General features: G+C 40.6%; 1 protein-coding gene and 1 long non-coding RNA gene across 2 annotated transcripts in view; one reads left to right on the top strand and one right to left on the bottom strand.

The window, feature by feature from the left end:
• LOC142104145 (uncharacterized) overlaps positions 1–3,373 on the top strand; it is a 32,568-nt gene extending 29,195 nt beyond the window's left edge. The window contains exons 2-3 of the mRNA XM_075188651.1: positions 69–207; positions 333–3,373. Coding sequence (XP_075044752.1) covers positions 970–1,932 — 963 coding nt within the window. The 5' untranslated portion in view covers positions 69–207; positions 333–969 and the 3' untranslated portion in view covers positions 1,933–3,373. The remainder of the gene's footprint in view (positions 1–68; positions 208–332) is intronic.
• A 2,290-nt stretch (positions 3,374–5,663) lies between these two features.
• Positions 5,664–6,436, bottom strand: LOC142104149 (uncharacterized). Its single transcript, XR_012679520.1, has 3 exons — positions 6,019–6,436; positions 5,845–5,931; positions 5,664–5,754 (listed from the first exon to the last, which is right to left on the bottom strand). It is a non-coding gene; the product is annotated as an uncharacterized LOC142104149 (long non-coding RNA).
• Positions 6,437–18,577: the final 12,141 nt, after the last annotated feature.

Genomic DNA, 18,577 nt, shown 5'->3' with positions numbered 1-18,577 from the left:
AAATGATGGTTTTTCAGACAATAGGCACACAGACATTAATTGAAATGCAAGATTTGTGTTCCCTACAGGAAAAGCCGGTCTGGAAGGGATGTGGTCAAGAGTCCTCTGGACTCTGGAGAGATGGACAAAGAAGGCCCGTGGCTCCCAGGGCATAATACCCAGGCCTGGCTGAGGCAGCACATGGTCTGACTCATCTGGGTAAAGAAGGTATGTGTAAGCTGGTTAGAGCTTTTCTTCTCAAGCTGGAAAGAAAGCAATGTCTTGTCTTACTTGTTTGAGGAAAAATGTCGAGAAGACAAGACCAACTGAGCCATCCCATATCTCTCCTACAGATGGACCTTTTAAGGTAATACAAATTGACTACATCAAATTACCACCTTGTCCTCCATAGCATCAGAACCACTCTCAAACCTCCTCTTAATCTGTCCCCCTTTTTGGCAGAAAACCTCATTTGATCATAGGTCCACAGGACAATTTGAAGTGCAATAATGAAGTGACTGTGCAATATCTCATAAAAATGAGCAAACAGCTCAAACAACAGCAACAGAAACAGAAAATGCTGTCACCTGGTATGCCAGAAACAAACTGTCATGATTTTCAACCTGTGGAATATGTTATGATCCACAATTTCTTATGCTCAGGTTGTTTAACAGACCATTGGGAAGGCCCGTACCAAGTGTTGATGACCAGTACCACATCTCTGAAGATAGCAGAAAGAGACACTTGGGTCCATTCTACTCACTGCAGGAAAGTCAACATCCCGGAGAAGGTACAAGACAAAGTCGAGACTGACAACACAGATCTGTCACTTGTGAACCTGTTCCGGGAGACCTAAAGACTGCAGCTAAGACACCTGAGCCAAGGACGTTGCACAGACTATGTTCCCAGCAATGGAGTGGCGGTTTTTATATTTTTCTTGTTCTCATTTTTATTCTTTTTAGAACATCCCATTTTTGTGATGGAGGACAGATGATGGAGAAAGGATCTGGTACTGATATTGATGAAGTGGAGTTGGAGGAAAGGTTGATAGAACAATCAGTACAGCCTGTTGTCAAACTCGGTTCAGGGGTCATGAAAAGATCTGCTAGCTCTGGAACTCGGAGACAGTGTGAGGGGCTATTGTCTGAGGAATATTTTATCTGTAAGTACTGTGACTCCCTAGTTGAAGAGAAGTGCATCCAGCGATGCCAGTCCAATAGTAATCTGGATTTGGACGGGCATCCTCTGGAGGATTATCACTCCCTAGTGGGTAAGGTCTTAAACCAAACCGAGTGCTGGGTGTGCTCTTATGTGCCTCAGGGACAGCATAATATAGGACTAGTACCATTCCCATTAAACTTCTCTGAGGTCTTCGAATTAAAGGGAGGGAGGTCCATAGACAGGAGGTATAATATCACTAGGTCCCCTAGTCTAAAGCTTCGCCAATACTCCTTAGATCGGTCTTTGTTGTATCTAAATATCTCACATGTAAAGAGACTGGAGAATTGGGAAGCTGACCCACCTGATCAGACAATGGCTCGCCACACCAGTATTGATGGGAGACTCTCAAGATCTTCAATAACCAGGAATAGTGATGGACATCATAGACTTAGACGTATTAACAGAGATAGGAGAGTATCCATTGGGAAATTTCCTCTAGTTTATTGTCAAAATGTTATCCATGTCGACACTTGCTTTAAACAAATGGAGACACTAGGTATGGGTAGTTTCATCAAAACTTTATGTAATATTATCAATGATCGTACTGTACCTTATGTCCTCCCAGATGATGTGTACTATGTTTGTGGGAGAAAGGCTTATTCCTGGTTAACTCTGCGTTCCAAGGGTTTATGTTTTCTGGGTAAATTGGTTTCCGAGGTCATGACCATTACACATGACGAAATGATTGATATCCATAGAACTACATCACCGCCAAACATACACACACAGTAAGAACATTGTGGCAAAAGAAATATGATATCTGGTGAACATGTAGCTACTAAATTAATTAGTGAAACTACTAGTTAGTTTAAACCCTATGACCTCGGGTACAAGACACATTTAAATATTTTTAGTGGAGTTTAACATTTTAATTATTTGTGCACATTGGGCTTCATTTAGGGTTACTAGCAAATCCAGCTGAAGGGTGCAATTTTTCACCTGGATAAACCATGTTGTAATGCAACTGCAAATGCAATTTGTTTGCATGCTTGAAATTACTGTCGGTTTTGGGTTATGATGTATCCCCCCTCCCTATTCTAAATATGTCTACACATTTAAAATTTGCCTTCTAGTACAAAATAATTTTGCAAACTAGTACTTTCCAACTGGATTTACTCCTAACCCTAAATGAGCTATGTTACTTTTCATGTATTTCCTATACAACCAATTGTATATTTAAAGCAGCATTCCAACATTAAGCTTTGTGGTAGGCTATAGGATGAATGTTGGTATTTACAATTTCCCCTTATTTTTTTCAACGGGCTGCTATTAATGATTTATGGTTCTGCACTACAATGGCAACAACAGTCACATGTCACATGATGTTGTGAGCAGTGAAGCTTTGGAACACCCGTCTGAGCTCTGTCTGCACAGTGACATCCTCCTTCTCCTCCTTTGCAATCACATGACATGCTGAGAACTGGGAGCCTTTGTCTGTGGAGCAGACTGACTGTGTGTGTGTGTGTGTGTGGCAGCCATTATTGTTTACCAACCAAAGAGCTTTGAAGAGGAGATAATGATTTGTAGGATAGTTAAGAGAATGCATGCTTAAAAGGCACTTAACTTTCAATTTAAAGGAAAAAAATCGTGTATATGGGATTGTTGCATTAAGAGCTTTATAACTGATTTTTTTCAGGAATGGTACCTGTGTTAATAAGTGTAAATTACAATTAGGTTTTTATTCATACTGTATTATCTTAGATATTTTAAATCTGTATGACAGGTACATTTTATATTGTGCGTAATTTGACAACAATGTTTTATGTGTGACCAGACTGTCCTTTGAGTGGAGGCAAAATTGAGCAGTGGTAAAAGTATTTGTTTCCAGTGACTCTTAAGGGTGATTTGACATCCACAAATTTGAACGTTTGTCAAAGTTTAGCTCTTCTGAAAATAGTGATCAACCAGAATCCATCCAGGATTTATTAAAATTGCCATGAGTATTATGACTGCTTTTGCTATAGTGATCTAATTATTATTTTAAAAAGCATTCTAGTTGCTTTCATCTTCTGGCGAACACAGAATTGGGTGAAAGACCATAGCTGAATGCAGAAATGGTGAATTTTTTATCATCTATGTGTTGACACAGTTCAACCTAGGTAAGTACCATGTTTCAACACTTATTTTTCTATGTCATTTCATTGTCCATTCCCTACCTAAACTCAATATACATTCAGCCTCTTAACTGGTGTCACAGTTTATATTTTTAAATTCCACCATTAAAGTGGATCTGATACCAAACAAAAAAGACACAAGTCAAAATATGTTAATGTTTTTTCATTTATTACAGTTTCTTATTTATTTACCATTTACTTGACTGCATAAAGTTAAATGTCTTGTATAGAATAATCATGAGTGTGAACATTCCATGATCGATTACTGTCCTCCTGAATAGGGGACCAGCTGTATTTGGAGTTCATGCATCAATAACTTCTCAGGTTGTAAGCCGGAGGAGCTCTATCCTCGGACTTCTGCTTTGCCAATACACTGGTCCTGTCTCTGCTCACCTAGATCTCAAAGGGAATTACCAATGTACAGAAATAACTATATAATTCTACTTTGGTTTTAATATATAACATAATATATAAGATTGGTTTACAGAAAATATACCCAAATGGCTTTGATGATGACCACATAATATTACAACGAGATTATATCAGCCTACTGGACAACCTCCATTAACTTCTAATTTACAATCAGCATAAAGCATATAGACATGGGTAGAGAGGAGGGGGAGGGGGCACAGTTTTGTCTAAATACTGGTATGTGTGTTCATAACACACTAATTACATTGTTACTAGAATTTTACACAGACCACAGTTAATGTTAGGTTTTTCAAAACCTGCTTGACAGTTCTACTTTAAGATTTTACACTTATATGTCCCACAACTGACCCTGATAAATATGCACAAAATTTGCCGCACTCGACAATAATATTCCAACTATCTCCTGCCCTGGTAAAGTAGTAACCATGTTCAATCACATGTACTTGTCTGCGTTTGAAAAATTACAATAGCCATACTTGTTCCATTGGTAGGGCTTCCTCACAGATTTGATTTTACTTTCTATTCCATTAAACGTAAAATAGAATCTCTATGTAGGCCAAAGTGCCCATGGCACAGTATAGCTCCCATTTTCCATCTGTTTGTAATGTGGTTTAAGTTGGTCCTGTGTGCAGAGAGATGCAGATGGAGCAATACGTAAGGTACTGTGTGGCCATTGGTCACTTCATTCTGACTGTTGTGTGCCTGTTGGGCTCTGGTGAGATTTGTCTCACTAACAGACTGTTTTTGCCAGATAGGATTTTAAGCCTTCTTTCTCAGGTAGTAATATGTATCTATGGTGGTCTTCTGAAGAGGAACTATTTGGTTACATCAATTCCAGCTCTAAGACCCTATTTATACTGACTAGTTATTTGTCTGTTGACATCCTTTCATAAGAGACTGTGTCCACCTTGGCCCTTTTTTAATTTTCTTGTCTAACCCCCCCCCCCCCCCCCCCCAAATTCAGTGACCTCACGGACTTCAAGGCCAATTTTAAAAGGAGCGAGTGATGTGCACTGCATAGCTGAGTTTGGTGACAACGGTTTACCAGGATCATGTTATATTGGACATCCAACATGTACCAGGCTGGAAGATATACACTATACAGAACTGGATGCCTCACTGTGTCTATTGAGTTTTAATGAAATAATTTTTACTTACAGACCCAATTTTGATGCTTTTGTGGTTGTATACTCCTTTATTGAGATTGTCATGGAGAACACATGTGTAGAATTATGGAAAATATGTATAAAATGGCATTCAGGACTGGGAAGCCATTCTAAAGCTGGGTACACACTACACTGTTTTCGTCCAATAATCCGCTCAAACAGCCGACATACGACAGCTCGTTCAAAAGTCGGGTCAGTGTGTACAGTTACACGATGGTCGAAAGTCTGCCCAAATGGACGATTCTCGCCTCATTTGGTTGGTCGTACCGTTTAATATTTTCGTTCCAATCTCGTTTCCGCTGTGTAGTGTGTATAAACTTCCGACAGATCCACGACAATCCTCCGATACTCCCTCGACCTGGGGGGCGTGTGTATGTAAATTTTTATGTCAATCACAGTCCCACGTGGTGCGGAATCCGCAAATCACTGTGTTTTGTATCGATGTATATTGCACCTGTCTGGCTGCAGACCATTACACTAGTGCAAAGCACTTGTGTTATTACCCTTTGCATCTATGATCACAAAGTATTCATATTTACTCTTTATACACTTATACCTTTATAACCTATTAAAGTTATATTAACCTTTATTAACTTATAATTGTGAAGTACCCAGAATAAACCACACAGTGTTCAAGCAACATTTTTATTGCAAGAAAAAGGTACAAAAATTGTAACACACACAGCTGTCAGAAAGATCCGCATAAGAAATGAGCACGCCCATACCAATCAGAGAGCTGAATACTGCAGAGTATTATTTTTAGTATTTTTAAAGGTGCTACTGGTTTGTGGCAGAACAGGTCTTGATGTAGCTTGGGTTTCTATTCCCTTTGATTTCTTTATCTACTAAACAAGGAAATAAAAAATGTTTTACCATTTAACTTATATATCTGTAATTTATATTCAACGACATAAATACTCTCATTTTCTCACCTTTCACACTGCTCGAGATCAGTTTATATTTATATTTTGGTCCCTGTGGCATAATCGCAATAATACCGGGCTTAACCTCCGAGCATTCTGGAAAACAGGCACCATTTTGGTTATTATAATGGTACAGGTATGTGCACAAAGCATTTACATGTCTACACATGTTCACTGAAATACCTTTGTGTTGAACTTCTTTAGTATATTTTTCTTGTTCAATTTTTCCTTGTTTGCTAACAGGTGTAACATTAGTGGTTTCAGTGGTATCTAAACAGGCCTTCTCACCGTTAATTCTTCGTTCTGACATAAAAAATTAGGTTATAAATTAGCCTTTTACATTGCTTTATTTGACACTACAGCTACACTACAGGTACACTACATCTGCTACTGACCTTTTTTAATGTCGTTGTCGTCCTGGTCCAGTACTTTGACCATCATCTCCACCTCTCTTGGGCTCATTGGATTTGCTCTTTGCTCTTCTTGAGTATCTCCATTCCCCACCTTAACTTTTCCAACATTTTTTGGCCCTTCCAGCACCATCTCTGACTCTATCTCCATCTCCGTCTCTGTCTCCATAGCTGCAACCCCCACTGACACCTTCTCCTCACCCACAACCCCCACTGACACCTTCTCCTCACCCACAACCCCCACTGACACCTTCTCCTCACCCGCAACCCCCACTGTCACTTTCTCACTCACCATCTTCTGACGCTCCTCGGCGCCAAACAGGTTCCTCTGTCATTTTATACACTCAGACATGGGCGTTTGTTTCTGCTGTGGACCAATCAGCGATGATGCACGCCGAGAATGGAGCATTCCATTACATACGAAGGGGTTTTATTATTAGGGAATATTCATTGCATTCCACTTTAGCAGTTAAATGTTTTTCTAAATTTAATGTATATTACTAAACTTCTATTTTATAGAAATGAAGGGAGTTAACTATAGCTAAAGCTCTGCCCCTTTATGCTAATGTCTTTGGTATCTCGTACATTTCCCGCAAATGTCGCTGCAGTGTGTACGAAATTGAAATCATTGTTCACGACAATATGGCTGTAAAAAGTCGCTAAAGGGACGTCCGCTCTTCCCTTTATCGTCCTAAACAAGGCTAGTGTGTATGCAATCCATTGACCGAGCGATCGGACCATCGGTCGCATGTAAAATCGCTCGGCATAAAAAGTTGGTCGAAATTTCTGTAGTGTGTACCCAGCTTAAGCTCTTCATGTTTGCCGGTCAATAAAAGGATTTGTTAGGTACAGTGAGCAAGCTCCCATTGTGATAGAATATGTCTTTGAATTCACCAAACTCCACTGGAATCGAAGTTCCCAATCCTGTTTTTTTTAAGCAACATTACTTTACATTACTTTAAAAGCTTCTGGCATCCTCTGTGAACTTTCATACAAGACTGTCCATCTAGTCCTATAAAGTATTCATCCTTTCATGACTATACCCATAGCTCCTTAAATGATAAGCGAATTCACTATATAATTAGTCTCATTGTCCTACACTACAGACTTTCTCACTAGGGTTCATTAATATAGGTAGGTACAGCCATTATTACTCCAGTTGGAGCACACAGCTGCTGAATCTTCCATTCCTTTCTGTAATAATTTATTCATGTAATCATAAGAAGGGGTACTGGTATAGCTAAGCTCGTTTGCTTGTGCCAACTTCTAGGCCAAATTTTATCAGCACCCCAACAACATTATCCTTTTAAGTCATTAACATGTGCTCTCATTTCAGAGTTCTACTTTTCAACAGCTCTCCTTTATCATGGTCTCCACTAACTTTACTGCATCTTCTCACTCATGCCTTCAAAATGTCACATTAGCTACTCTCTAGCTTTGTATATTTCTACTGGACTCAAACTGTTTCCATCCACTAAGACAATGCTGTCTAACTGATAGCTTGTGGGCTGGATGCAGGCTTCCATAGCTAGTTCCATAGATTATTTGGGGAACAAAAATTTTGGATAGTATTTGGCCTGTGAACATACAGCTATATCAGAAATACAGCCTTTTTCATGGGAATACTTGGATGCAGAAACACTATGGTAACATAATCTGATTATTATTCTTCCTACCATTATCTTGCCTAACTCAAATACTCCCCATTACTTTGAACTAAGGTCTCCACTATTCTAAATAAGGGACCAAAATTACATCTGGCCCAACACACTTCCTGGACCAACAAGATAACCAATTGATTCAACACATCTGTGACCCATGTGAAGAGATCTTTTTATCTTTAGGTAATGAAGGGAGTAGATTAAATAACAATGTTCTGCAGAGTGTATGCTGCTAAGTGTTATCTACTTCTGCAGCTGAATTGTGTCCACTATAATATAGTGTAGGTGTCCTTATGTTTTTTCTGGCAGCAGGTAAAAGATAAGTGGCTTGATGTGATGTATAATTGGGAGGTGAGATATAGGTTTCTTAATGAATGGGTATTTGGTATTCAGGTTACAACAGAGGGTGACTCATCATGTTTCCAGGTATGTTTGTGTTTGTACGTGCCCTTGATGTCTCTGTAGTTGGATCATTCTAAAAAAAAATGTCCTGGGGATTACATTTAGTTAATCTGTAAGATAACTGGCCAAAATTCATTGCAAGTGAAATATACAATTAGAGCTGGACACACTTTGAGCTTCGAATGTACGTATACAATACAGACAAGTGAAAAACAGCCGTATTTTTGCATCAGGAGTGCATCAAGTGTATGCTAGGCATGTAGATGCGTACACTTCTACCCCATTATAGCATAGAGATGTAGCCTGACAGTGCTAGAAGAAAATGATAAAGTTGTAATACCCAACTTGTAAACAATGTAATGAAGTGTGGTTTTATTAATAAGTATGAAAATTGCTTTCCTGCAGTAATCTAAATGAAAATGACAAATAAGTAATCCAAGTAGACGGTTACAACTTGATATAATATATCTGCAATTCAACTGGAGGGGTCAATGCACAAGCAACCAATTAGAAGCAGCTAGGTAGGGCTGTATGTAATCATCATGTATCTTTACACTAGGCCTCCAATGTCCGCAAAACATATGCCTTCTATGAAGTGTTTAAAGGGATGTGTTCAACTCCCATTAGGTCACATCTCCAGAGGGCTGTGCTACACGTATGTGAATATGCCCTTTCTATACTCCGCTTACCTTTACCTGCCCCCTTTCCACCTCTCCAGGTGTAAGGGGCCATAAGTCTAAGATATGCATTTTGGTGCACAAGAGCAATATGGAGATACGGGTGGGGTTAAAAACATATGGGGCCTGAGTCATTAAGGCATGTATATGCATGAAGTAGTTAAACTACACACTGCAGCGTGGGAAACCCCTAAGTTATAAAAAGACCTCACATCTTTCATATTTCATTATGCGGAGGTTGTTCCTCCATAGAGGAACAAAGTTCTTGTAGTCTTCATCTTTTGTTTGTTTTTGCTAAGCCAGTTCCTGAGGATTTATTGGCTTTCAACAAGCATCAAGAAAAGAATATTTTTTACTTTCAACCTGTGGAATATTTTTGGGGGTTTATTTTTTGTGGACAACTAGAGGACCTTAGATGCATTTTTTGGACAGCTACAGGACCTGGAATCTTATGGGTTTTATTATGGACACACGCCTATTGGATTAAAAGCTTACAAAATTGGATCCTTTACACATGAATAAAATAGATGTTGGTAAGTATATCTGTTTTCTTTAATAAAATAAAAATCATGTTGCCAGGATTCAAATCCATGCTTCTACCTCTGTGGACTGCTGCTCTACTGACTGAGCTATTCTTGCTGCTGGACAGTTTCTTGCCTTTATTCTGTGTTCTAGATCAGTTCCTGTGATCTCCTGATGTTCCAGCTTGCCTTAGCTCCACCCCTTGACTTCCTATAAAAGTCTGGCCAGTTCCTGTCTCCAGTGCCTGATTATTGTCCTCCTTGCCTGTGATCAAGCTCCTGCTCCTGTTGCTCTTCCTTGTTCCAAGCATTAACTACTTGTGTACCGACCTTGGCTTGCCCTCTACTTCGCCTCTTCCTAAACCTTTGGACCTCCTCGCCTCACTGTGTACCGAACCCGGCTACGTTTGACCATTCTTACCATCTAATCTCCTGTTTGCCAGCCATCCTCCCTGCCACTGGGCTCCTATCCTGTCTCCGGACCGTGACAGAATAATCAGGACGAAAAATGGATTCCGCGGGAGTAGCTGCGCTAAATATGCTGAAAAACCAAATAAAGGAATTGCAAGAGTTTGCCTGCGTTTCTCAGAACAAGTTCAGAGAAATAGAAACCTTTGTTAAGGCTCAGCAGGAACACATAGCTCAATTGCTGAAAGAATGAAAAAATGATGACGCCACTGCTGCACAAATTTCGCGTCCACCATTGCCTACAAAATTCAGTGGCGATCATAGCTTATAGAGAGGCTTCTTAAACCAGTGCAGCATTTATTTTCGGATGCAACCTACACAGTTCAATAGTAATGAGATGAAGATCTTCTTCATAATTAATCTCCTGAAGCTCTAGTCTGGGTCTCTCCTTATATTGAGCAAAAAAGTGCTATTCTGGAAGATCTGGAATCTTTTACATCTGTTATGGGGCAGATCTTTGATGATCCTAATCGATGTGCCACCGCTGAAGCTAAACTCCATAGACTGCGACAAGGAAGACGCTCTTTGGCTGAGTATACCGCCGAATTCCGATGCTTGGTTGGAGACACCACATGGAATGATTTTGCAAAAAAAAGTCAGTTCTGTCGTGGCCTTTCTGAGCAAGTAAAGGATGAACTGGCCTGAGTAGACACCCCTGATGATCTGGATGATTTTATCCAACTGTGCATTCGAATTGATCAAAGACTAAGTGAGAGGAAAAATGAAAGATTAAGAGCATTTGGTGTGGGCAGTTATTTGCATCAGTTCAATAGACCTACAGTGTTCAAAGCTGCACCACCAGACAATCCTAACACCTCACCCGAACCAATGCAAATTGATGTAATTAGGAAAACACTCAGATTTAATGAGAAACAGAGGCGTCGGGATGAGAATCTTTGTTTGTATTGTGGTGATCAAGGACATTTTTCCGTGACTTGGCCAAATAAGATTCACCAGACCTTCGCTATGACTGACTTTAAGCAAATGGACTCCAAGGAGTCTAGTCAATCCTTTTCCATCTCGCAATCACTAAATCCCTTGGCTCATGATAAAGGAGATCCTCTGTCGCAACAATCACATTTTGTTTTCCCAATAACGCTTTCTTCCGGGTCTCTTGTAATTTGCAGTCTGGCTATGCTTGACTCGAGGGCTGGTGGCAATTTCAAGGATATCACCTTTGCACAGGAAAACTATTTAATCAAAGAGTAAACAAGCTTCTGTAAATTTGGAGACTGTAGATGGATCCCCTTTGTCTTCGAGGCCAGTAACTCACGAAACAATCCAGCTACAAATGACTATTGAACCAGGGCATCAGGAGGCTATAAGCTTTCTTTTGATTGCTTCACCTAAATTTCCCATAATACTGAGAATCCCCTGGCTGTCTACCCATAATCCTTCTGTCAACTGGAATACTCACACTTTATCCTTTCCTTCTGAGCACTGCAAACTAAACTGCCTATCTAGAACTGTGGTATCTGTAGACCAGCAGGTCACCGAACGTCCTTCTAAAGATTTGAAATTGCCTCTGCAATACAGTGAATTTTCAGATGTCTGTGATAAAAAGAATGCAGATATATTACCTCCTCATCGCCCTTATGACTGTCCCATTGAGCTGTTACCAGGATCATCCATACCTTTTGGGTGACTTTATTCTCTATCCGAACCACAGTTAAAAGTCCTCTGGGAATTTCTGGATGAAATCTTAAACAAAGGCTTCATTCGCCATTCTACTTTTCCTGTTGGTGTCGCCTTATTCTTTGTTGAAAGGAAAGATTATACCTTACGCCCCTGTATTGATTATAGGGAACTCAATAAGATTACAGTCAAGAATCGTTATCCACTCCCCTTAATTCCTGAATTGTTGGAGAGGCTACAGAAGGCAAAGATCTTTACAAAGCTTGATTTACGTGGGGCATACAAACTTGTTCGTATTCGACCCGTGGGTGAGTGGAAAATCGCCTTCAGGACAAGATATGGACATTTTGAGTCTTTGGCCTTTAGGCCTATGTAATGCTCCTGCAACTTTTCAGCATTTCATCAATGATGTGTTGAGAGACTTATTAGATCAATTTGTTGTTGCCTCTCTGGATGATATTCTTATATTCTCCGATAATCTGGAGGAACATCGCAAACATGTCTGTACTTTACTCAAAAGACTTTGGAGGAACCAATTATATATTAAATTGGAAAAGTCTGAATTTGAACAAGCCGAGATTAGGATACATCATTTTCCCTGATGGTCTGATCATGGATCCCAGTAAGATTGATGCAGTCATTAACTGGCCTACACCTAAGAACAAAAAGCAAGTACAGCGGTTTATTGGTTTTGTCAATCTCTACCGGAAATTCATAAGGAACTTTTCTGGAATTGTTTCTCCTATTACGCAAATGGTCAGATTTCAGCTATTAGCTGCTTTCAACGATTCACATTGTTTGCCATATATGCATATTGGCACTTGGTACCTGTTATTGTATTTACTGTCCTTTTTTGCTTTGTAATATACTTGTGGGGATTAAGTAGGCATTCCCAAGGGAATTTATAGGCTGCATCCCAAAATCCCTTCCCCAATCCCTAAGGAGCGCAGGAGGGACACTATCTATATATTCTTTCTCAACGTGTCGGTGAGAAGATGTTGTTGCATCCTTGTTCTTATTTTTCTCGCCAGATGACATCAGCTGAGAAAACCTATGATATTGGAAACAAGGAATTAGTGGTCATTAAGTGTGCTTGTTCAGAATGGAGACACCTTCTTGAGGGTTCTATCCACCCCGTGACAGTTCTTACTGATCACAGAAATCTTGAATTTTTACGCACTGCTAAACAATTGTCTCCTAGACAGGCCAGATGGACTTTATTCTTCTCTCGCTTTAACTTTATAATTTCTTACTGACCGGGGTCCAGAAATGGCAAAGCAGATGCACTCTCAAAAATGTTCTCCGAGCCTCATCTAGAAGAAAATTCTGGAAAGACTATTCTACCTGAGCACAACTTCTTAGGGGCAACTGTTTCTACAGATTTACTCTCTCTTTTGAAGAATGGTTATGATGCTGATCCTTTCCTCAGAAGTCCTTCTTCAGATGTTAATCTAAGTTTTCATAATGGCTACTGGACTCAGCTTTTTCGCCTTTATGTACCCGAGTCAGTATAAGTTGAAGTATTGAAATTAGTCCATGATTCCAAACCTGCTGGACATTTAGGAGCATACAGGACTCAAGAATTGTTGGCACGTTCCTTCTGGTGGCCAAATTGTAAAAACAATGTTAAAAAAAATGTTTCATCATGTCTGACATGTGCCCGAAACAAGACTCCTCGCATCTCACCACTAGGTTTGCTACAACCTCTTCCTATTCCATCTCATCCCTGGAGCTCTATCTCTATGGATTTCATAGTTGATCTACCTCCTTCGAAAGGGATGACAACAATTCTTGTGGTAGTGGACCGTCTAACTAAAATGGCTAAAATGGCTTAAACCGTACAAACTGCTGAACAGACTGCAGAGCTTTTAATTCAGGAAATATTCAGGCTTCACGGGATCCCTGATCTCATAGTCTCGGATCGAGGTGTTCAGTTCACTTCTAAGCTCTGGAAGAGTTTTTGCACTGCCCTGGGAATAAAAATTAATCTGTCCTCGGCTTTTCACCCACAGTCTAATGGACAGACTGAAAGGACTAATCAGACACTTGAACAATATTTAAGATGTTTTATCAGTTACCTTCAAGGTGATTGGATGAATTTTCTACCCACTGCTGAATTCTCTTATAATAACTCTAAACACAGTTCAACTTCCCAGACGCCTTTCTTTGCCAACTTTGGACTCCGTTTATTCCAAATCTCCCGGTTTCCACATCAATTCCAGCGGTGACTGATAGAATCACAACTTTACAAGAAGTTCAAAAGAGGCTTATTGAAAAATTGAGAGAAGCCTTAGAGATGTACCCAATTTTCTTGTTGGAGACAAAGTCTGGCTATCCACTAAAAGCCTTTAACAGTGGATACCCTCAACAAAATTGGGTCAAAGTTTATTGGGCCATTTAAAATCCTATCCCAAATTGGTCAATTGCCTTCCGCTTAGCACTTCCCGCCTCTATGAAAATATACCCGGTATTCCATGTTTCTCTGCTCAAACCATTGCAAGACAACCCCTTTCCTGCAGGATTTCGGTCCCACCACCACCAGTCATGGTGGAAGGAGAAGAACAATTTATTGTTGAAGAAATCCTGGACTCCAGAATCCACAGACATAGGTTACAATACTTGGTGAAATGGAGGGGATATGGTCCGGAAGAAAATTGGTGGGAGCCTGCAGAAAATGTTCATGCCTTCAGATTAACAAGACTATTTCACCAGAGACATCCTAGCAAACCAGCTCCTGAAATGTCCAGAGAATGTACTGGAAGGAGGGGAGTACTGTCAGGATTCCAACTCATGGCTTCTGCCTCTGTGGACTGCTGCTTTACTGACTGAGCTATTCTGGCTGCTGGACAATTCCTTGCCTTTATTCTGTGTTCCAGATCAGTTCCTGTGATCTCCTGATGTTCCAGCATGCCTTAGCTCCACCCCTTGACTTCCTATAAAAGCCTGACCAGTTCCTGTCTCCAGTGCCTGATTATTGTGCTCCTTGCCTGTGAACAAGCTCCTGCTCCTGTTGCTCTTCCTGGTTCCAAGCATTAACTACTCGTGTACCAACCTCGGCTTGCCCTCCACTTTGCCTCTTACTGAACCTTTGGACCTCCTCGCCTCACTGTGTACAGAACCTGGCTATGTTTGACCATTCTTACCATCTAATCTCCTGTTGGCCAGCCATCTCCCCCTGCCACTGGGCTTCTATCCTGTCCCCGGACCGTGACACATGTGGTATGAATGAGGTGTGTGGTTTATTTCAATTTCTTTTTGGTTCACCTTGTATAGTGCCACCAGCCCCAGCTGGCAAAGCCTAGGCCTGGTTGGAGTAGAATCAGGGGGACCCCACTCCTCCCAATTTTCCTCTGACCATTAACCATTTACTACCACACACCCACCACCCAGGGGTGTGGTAAGAGCCCCAGAGCTTTGAGCACAAGCCTGGATATTTCAAGGGGGGGGGCCCTAGTTTTGTTTTTTTTGCAGATCCCAACTCAAGGGAATCCAGCACCATGCTAAACAACTTGAGGCTGGTTTGTCATTATGGCAGGGGGACCCCACGCTACAGGATCCCCTGCTATAGTGCCATCAGCCCCATCTAGCTTGCCTAGTGCTGGTTATAAAATTGTGGGGACACCCTTCCCCCCTGATTTTGTGACTACCAGCACTAGGCAACACAAGGGTTAATATCGTTTGGAGGCGGGAAAACCCACACTGTTTTTAAAAAAATAAATAGCGACAGGGCCCGATGGACTATCTGGAGAGTTCTATAAATTGCTCCTCCCTGGGATATCGAAAATCTTTGCAGAATTTCTATAATACAATATTAGCAGAAAAACAATCCCCTGCTTATTTTAACATGGCTATAATAAAAGTATTACCCAAGCCAGGTAGGGACCAAACGTTACCCAGTTCATACAGGCCTATATCGCTCCTGAATACAGATTATAAAATACTGACTAAGATCTTTGCAGAACGGGTCAAAAGAATACTCCCCTCTATCATCCACCCGAATCAGACTGGCTTTATTTGGGGCCGGAACTCGGTCTCCAATATCAGAAAAGTCATTGCAGTACTTCAATCGGAATGGGGAGGCAGGGGAGAAAATCCGGCACTTCTGCTGTCCCTAGATGCCGAAAAAGCTTTCAACATGGTGGGTTGGGACCACCTTTACGAAACCCTTTCCAGATTTGACTTCCCGACACAATTCATAGAAACCCTTAAGACACTATATACAGGTTCTTTGTCACAGATAGTGGTGAATGGCCATGCTTCTCCTCCGGTTCATATATGTAGAGGGACACGCCAGGGTTGCCCGCTGTCACCACTCCTATTTGCACTGGCGTTAGAGCCATTAGCCATAGCTCTTAGACAAAATCAGGCATTTACAGGAATCACAGTAAGGAAAAAGGAAGTAAAGCTGTCTCTATTCGCAGATGACATGCTTCTATTTATCTCCAAGCCTGAAGCTACGATTCCAATAATCCTAGACATGATAAAAAGGTTTAGCTCTTTCACAGGCTACAAAATAAACTTTAACAAATCGGAGATATTGTATTTAGGTAACCCCCAAACAATTGATAGAGAACAACATAATTTTGGAATATTTAGAGTAGTGGAAAATGCATTAAAATACTTGGGAATACTGGTGACCCCCTCCCCCTTCAAATTATACCAATGCAACTATAACCCTGTTATCAGCAAAATTCAGACTCCGCTTAATAACAGGAAACATCTACAAATATCATTAATGGGAAGGGTAATAATCATCAAAAACATAGTTTTTCCCAAGCTCTCATATCCTATGTTGATGCTCCCAATAGCAGTCCGTTAAAGGGATATAGAGAAGTGCAATACTCTGTTTAGCCAGTTTATATGGCAAAATAAGAAACCGAAAATAGCCAGGAAAAGGCTGATATTACCAAAAACCAAGGGAGGGCTGGGCTTCCCAGACAAACAAGCGTTTAACAGATCTGCCATATTTCGGTACATCTCAGATTGGTTATTGAGGATCGAACATTTTACCAACAAATCTCTGGAGGAAGAATGTTTCTATCCATATACCCCGGCCGCCTTACTTCATTTACCCAGGGCAAAAATACCATCTGTAAAATTGCACAACATTCTATTCAGAGACACATACACAGCGTGGATAGCCACAAATAAAAAGTTTAAAAGTAGCCCGAGATTTTCAAAATACCTACCACTTTGGGGTAACCCAGAGTTCTCACCCTCGCACGAAAATGAGATGTTCAGAGCTTGGAGAGAGAAAGGAATTATGGCGGTGAGAGATATCTTTGACCCAGGAGGCACGATATACTCCTTTCAGCAGCTACGAGAAAAGCATGCCTTATCACATAATCAGTTTTATATGTATCTACAGATCCGGCACTATGTTCTGAGCAAACAACGAGAATGGTTATTAAGTGACGATGTGGAAGGCACAGGTGATTTAGAAGCGACCTTAGGCTTTGCTAAAAATAAACAGGTTTAAGATCAAATATCTGTACGCAGACCTAATTGATGGTGAACTTGATAAGGTGTGGGCCAAAACATGGAAGTCTTGGAAGCAAGACCTACCGAATCTACGACCCCCAGGAGAGATGTTAGGTTATATGAAGCATACTGTGAAAGCTCTTAGTTCTGCCAGACTCCAGGAAGTTCACATCAAAACAATTAACAGGGCATATATATCACAATCGCAGAGGCGGTTTATGGTAACAACAGAAACAGGTATATGCCCGAAATGTCAGAAAGCTCAGGCCTCTCTGTTACACAACATGTGGTCATGTCCAAAGATTGCTAAGTTTTGGAATAAACTGGTAACATATATAAACTTTACCTTTAAAATACAAGTATCGGCTCACTATGAAGTACTATTGTTCGCAGTTTTTGATTCTTGGAGAGATCAGATAGAAGGTTCGCGGATTATACCGCTACTCACAATTGTGGTCACCTTGGCAAAGAAAGCCATTCTAGGCAACTGGACATCCAAAAGGACCCCATCGATATTGGAGGTCACATCGGAGTTGATGGAAACATTATATTTCGACAGACGAGCCACCTTCAATGATTTAGAGAAAGGGGTGGAGCGCTTCCATGCTAAATGGGGTGTATACATAGACACATTGGAGGAATCGACTCGGCTCCATATCATGCGGGTCTTTGAGGATACTAGGTGGTCTTTACTGAGAAATCTTTGAGGATGGTGGATGAGGTTAAGTTTTATCCAAAATGTGAATGATTGGCAAATGCTCAGCTAAACTGGTATTAATAGGAAGTCGTAGTATGTTTCATGAGAAACACCAGGAAAACATACTATTCAGTGACTCGGTTAGTCGCAGTCTCCTTTCTCTTCCCCTCCTCTGTCTCCTTTCTTGCCCTTTTCTCTTTTCCATTCTATTTCTCTCCCCTTCTTTTATTTTTTTTATTTTCCTCTCTCATTTATGTTTGTGATAGAAAAAGAAAAATGTTATTTGTACATTGAGAAATTATGTTGCAATTATTTGACGTGATGTAAACTTGCCTATTTCTTTGTACAATAAAAAAAGATTTACCAAAAAAAAATAAAAAAATCTGTCTTTTAAAACTGTCTAGTGCTGCCGGGTCTGGCGGCTGTTGCAGGAGATACGGTTGAAATGTGCTGGAAGCTGACTTAGACGTTCCCTGCACAGGGCCGCACTTACTGTGCATTGCCTACATTAATCTGCCCATTCCGCACCCTGTTCACTCCTCTAAATGTAGGCTGTAGTAAGCCTTTTTATAACAAAAAATCAGCTGGTTCTGTGCATGTGGAGGATACGCTCAAAACAGGCAGATACTTGCTTTAATGACTCTGGCTCATGCCCACTATGTAAAGCCTTTTGCCAAAGTAATAGCCTATGTTCATTGCATATAGTACTATGCTAGTATACCAACTTTATACCCACATATTAAGCCTCATAACCATCTTATACAATCCCATGTTAACAAACTACTCACAC

Source organism: Mixophyes fleayi, chromosome 10 (genome assembly GCF_038048845.1).
Source record: "Mixophyes fleayi isolate aMixFle1 chromosome 10, aMixFle1.hap1, whole genome shotgun sequence".
Classification (NCBI taxonomy): Eukaryota; Metazoa; Chordata; class Amphibia; order Anura; family Limnodynastidae; genus Mixophyes; species Mixophyes fleayi.
The sequence above is the reverse complement of the archived record's forward strand: the minus strand, read 5'-3'. Positions and strand labels throughout refer to the sequence as shown.